Source organism: Egretta garzetta, unplaced genomic scaffold (assembly GCF_000687185.1).
Source record: "Egretta garzetta isolate BGI_Z169 unplaced genomic scaffold, ASM68718v1 scaffold234, whole genome shotgun sequence".
NCBI lineage: Eukaryota > Metazoa > Chordata > Aves > Pelecaniformes > Ardeidae > Egretta > Egretta garzetta.
In genome coordinates, this window is record NW_009259528.1 from 92376 (window position 1) to 95793 (window position 3418).

Sequence of the window (3418 nt, forward strand, 5' to 3'; positions counted from 1 at the left end):
GGGACTGCCTGTGGGGTACGGAGGGGGTGTCCCTGGGGCACTGGAGGTGCCTGCCTGGCTCTAAGGTGGCAGAGGGGCTGGAGGGGCCAGGGACGTTGAGCAGAGTCCACTGGACACAAAGCAGGGGGTCTGTGGTGACACAGGAGCTGAGGGTGGCTGGACTAGCAGAAGGCAGCAGTGGGACTGGGGAGGCATTTGGGGGTGTTGGTGGGGCACTGAGATGATGGAACACTGAGATGATGGAAGGGCTGGGGTCACCATGGAGGGCTGAGCTGTCAGGGGGCCTGCGGGGACCGTGGGACATCAGGGCATATCAGTGGGGCACTTGGGACCCTCCCTGATCCCGAAGGAGTGGAGGGGCTGGCGCACAATGTGGGGCTGAGCAGGGAGGTGCACTGCACCCTGAGCTCCCCACTCTGCCACGGAGATGACTGCTGTCTCCCCCTTGTCCACAGAACGTCCCAGGTTGGAAGCGACCTCTGAAGATCATCTGGTCCAACCTGCCGTGGGGAAGGGAGCCAGGATGAGGGTATCTCGCACCCTGTCCAGTGGCATCTTGAATCCCTCCAGCAATGGGGACTCTACCATGACCTGGAGAAGTTTTTCTGTGGGAGATTTTTTCTCACTGTAACGTGTTTCTCGGGCTGAGATGAAAACTCACTCGATGCAACTCATTTGCCCTTGTCTTCTCCATGTGGCAACTTGTGAAGCTGAACACCCTCCTGAAAACTGATTTTCTTTTACATTTCTTGGTGTTTCAGGCCAGGACCACCCAGAAAATGCTGCATTTAACTTTTGCTCATAATGAAGCGGGGGGGTTGGATGTCAAATTCAGCTGTTGCAGAGCTCTCTCACCGGGGACAAGCTTCCTCCAAAATGGCACAGAAACCACCATAGCCAAGCGCTAGTCCAGTGTCTTCCCATCTTCTCCCCACAGCTTTTCTGTAATTCCATCCTAAAAAGACAAGTTTATTTTAAAAAAAAAAAATTAAAGCTCCTTGCTTTCACCCTCAACACTCCTAGTCATGTCTGTTCATCACTATCTCAACAGCTCCAGCAGAGTTGTCCCCACCGCGATGGTAACCCTTGCAAGGTGTGCAGAACTGAGCTGGCTTTGAAGGAGCCACTGGCCAAGCCACGGTCTGTGAAGCCCAGCAGGCAACCCGGCTCACCAGGGAGACACAGAGCAGCCAAATTGCGACTCTGGGTGAGGTATGCGACTGCTGTGCCATGGGATGTGGGGCTGCTGGGTTCAGATGCCAGGACCTTTTCTTGCCCCTCTCCTGGCACCTCCTGGCTTCTGGCAAGAGGAGAAGACACACGTCCACCTCCTGCTCAGGGCTGCCAGTAGGGCGCCTGGCCCAGAGCGGGGTCTGCGCTCAGAGAGGAGCTGGGTAGAGCTACGTGGAGCTGAGATCCACCCAAGCACCCTGAGCCTTGGACATGCTCAGCCAACCAGGCATCCACACATGGGCCACAATTTTGGGGTAACTGAAGCTGCCAGCCAGCGTGTTCTTGTGCAAACAGCAGGAGCCCGAGGCTGGCATGATGCTGCCCACCAGCATCGCCACCTCTGCCCAGGGCAGGCACAGCAGGGGGGCTGCATCCAGCGAGCGGGATGTCAGCACTTGGCGCAACAAGCAGGGGGACCAGCCTGGGGGGTTGGTGACCTCCCAGGGACTGCAGGTCACTGGGAGCAACACGGGATCCCGGAGAGGTGGAGCACCTACATCTCCCACAGACAGGGAATATAAGGAGGGGAGCGCTCCTCCCAGGAGCAAGGTGCCTTGCCCACCCTCAAAAGCTGCGAGAGGGTGCACATAACCGTCTGCACATGTGCACACGCGGGTGTGAGCAGGACAACTTGCGATTACTCATGGATGGGTGCTTAGAAATTTGCTGTTGATTTTTAAAATTAACATTTCAGAAATATCTGTTACTTCTGCTGACGCTCAACGCTTGCTGGTTAATTATGTATTAATCTATAAAAGGTTTCAATCCTGATTTAATTTAAATTTCATGAACGGAGTTTTGTCCTGCAACAGCCACAACACTGGTGTAAAAAAATGTGTGTGACCAATGGTGACAGAGTGAGTTGCCAACATCGAGCCTGAGATGTTGGCCACGGAGGCAAGCAGGTTCCTCCAGGGACCTGGGCCCCTCTGCCTCTCCACCCTGAGCTCGAGGGAGAGGCTGCGAAGTCTGTACATTCACAGAAACGTAATGGACGTGGCAGGTCAACTTCCCCAAGCCTCCCTGGACTGAGAGGCCACCTCAGTGGGGGGGGAACACGAAACTTCCTCTTGCCCATGAACTGCACAAGCCCTTTCCCTGAAGAGCCAGATGATGCCGGCTGAGGGCTCAGTCCTCAGCCTCCACCTTCGGACGAAGGAATTCAGTCCTCCAGACGCAGGACTCTCTACCCTCACCTTGGTTCTCTCTCCCTCTGCCAAGCTGGAGGACAATCTTCAGGCGACCAGAGCAAAGAGAACCTGGCTCTTCCCTCTAACGCACTCCAGAAGGTCCTTGCAAAGGAGGAGGTGAGGGAGAAGAAGGGCAGGTCATTAACAGGAGCACTCAGCCCTGCATCCACAGCCCTTGTGTGTCTCCCCAGGTTCCCACACTTGCCCCTGAGGTCTCTGGCACATGTCTTGGTTACCTCTTGTTCCCGGGAGACACTTCTCTTCCACCCTCTTCCACACCCACTTGCAAACTGGCTCAAGCAATTTTTATGGGTGCACAACTCTGCAAGGTACCCTGAAAGTCCTCTGCTAAGGACTTGGCCAATAGGATACGAACATCACGTACCTGCTCATCAGCTGCAAACCCCATCTCATCGGCCAGAGCAGCTCATCAGCTTCATTCCAGCAACCCCCCAATTAGGCTCCCCTCCCAAAACAATGCCGCATGGCTGCTCAGCCAGATCTCTGTGAGCCAGCCCAAATTTAGTCACCTAAAAGACTAATTTACACCCTGAGTTCTGTTAACAGACAAAGTAAACCTGATTTTTTTGTAATTTATTTTACAACACACAAATACATCATTTTACAATGTAGTAAAAAAAAAAAAAAAAAAAGGACTTAAGAAAAGCCTCTTGGAAGACACTGTTACTTTCTGCTGTTATTTCACAGTTTGGCCATGTCCTTTGGATTAGCAGTAAGATATTATTGACTATCTGGTGGTAGGGGCATTCTGATTAGCAGCAGTGATGTATTGCAGGTATTTTTCAAAGGTGGAAGGACGTTTGCCTCACATTTTTTGGTCAAATTTCACTCTGAATAATTAGATTCTGAATGCCTAAAGTGTCAAAGGCTTTATTTAGGTAAGATATTAGCTTCTTGCCATAAAACTACAATGTAATTTTTTTGCACCGTTAAACAGCTGCCATTATCCACATGAAAGGTAGCTCTATGTTGCG

General features: G+C 52.5%; 2 protein-coding genes across 3 annotated transcripts in view; both read right to left on the bottom strand.

Moving 5' to 3' along the window:
• ADAM8 (ADAM metallopeptidase domain 8) overlaps positions 1-1565 on the bottom strand; it is a 26175-nt gene extending 24610 nt beyond the window's left edge. The window contains exon 1 of the mRNA XM_035893080.1: positions 1457-1565. Within this exon, the coding sequence (XP_035748973.1) occupies positions 1457-1565 (109 nt within the window). The remainder of the gene's footprint in view (positions 1-1456) is intronic.
• The window catches only part of TUBGCP2 (tubulin gamma complex associated protein 2), a 37426-nt gene continuing 34941 nt past the window's right edge, over positions 934-3418 (bottom strand). Inside the window, exon 18 of one of the 2 annotated variants that reach the window (XR_004841836.1) lies at positions 934-955. The gene's annotated coding sequence lies outside the window, so the exon portion shown is untranslated. Of the gene's footprint in view, positions 956-2426; positions 2526-3418 lie in introns of those variants that run through there. The other variant, XR_004841837.1, reaches the window with a different exon arrangement.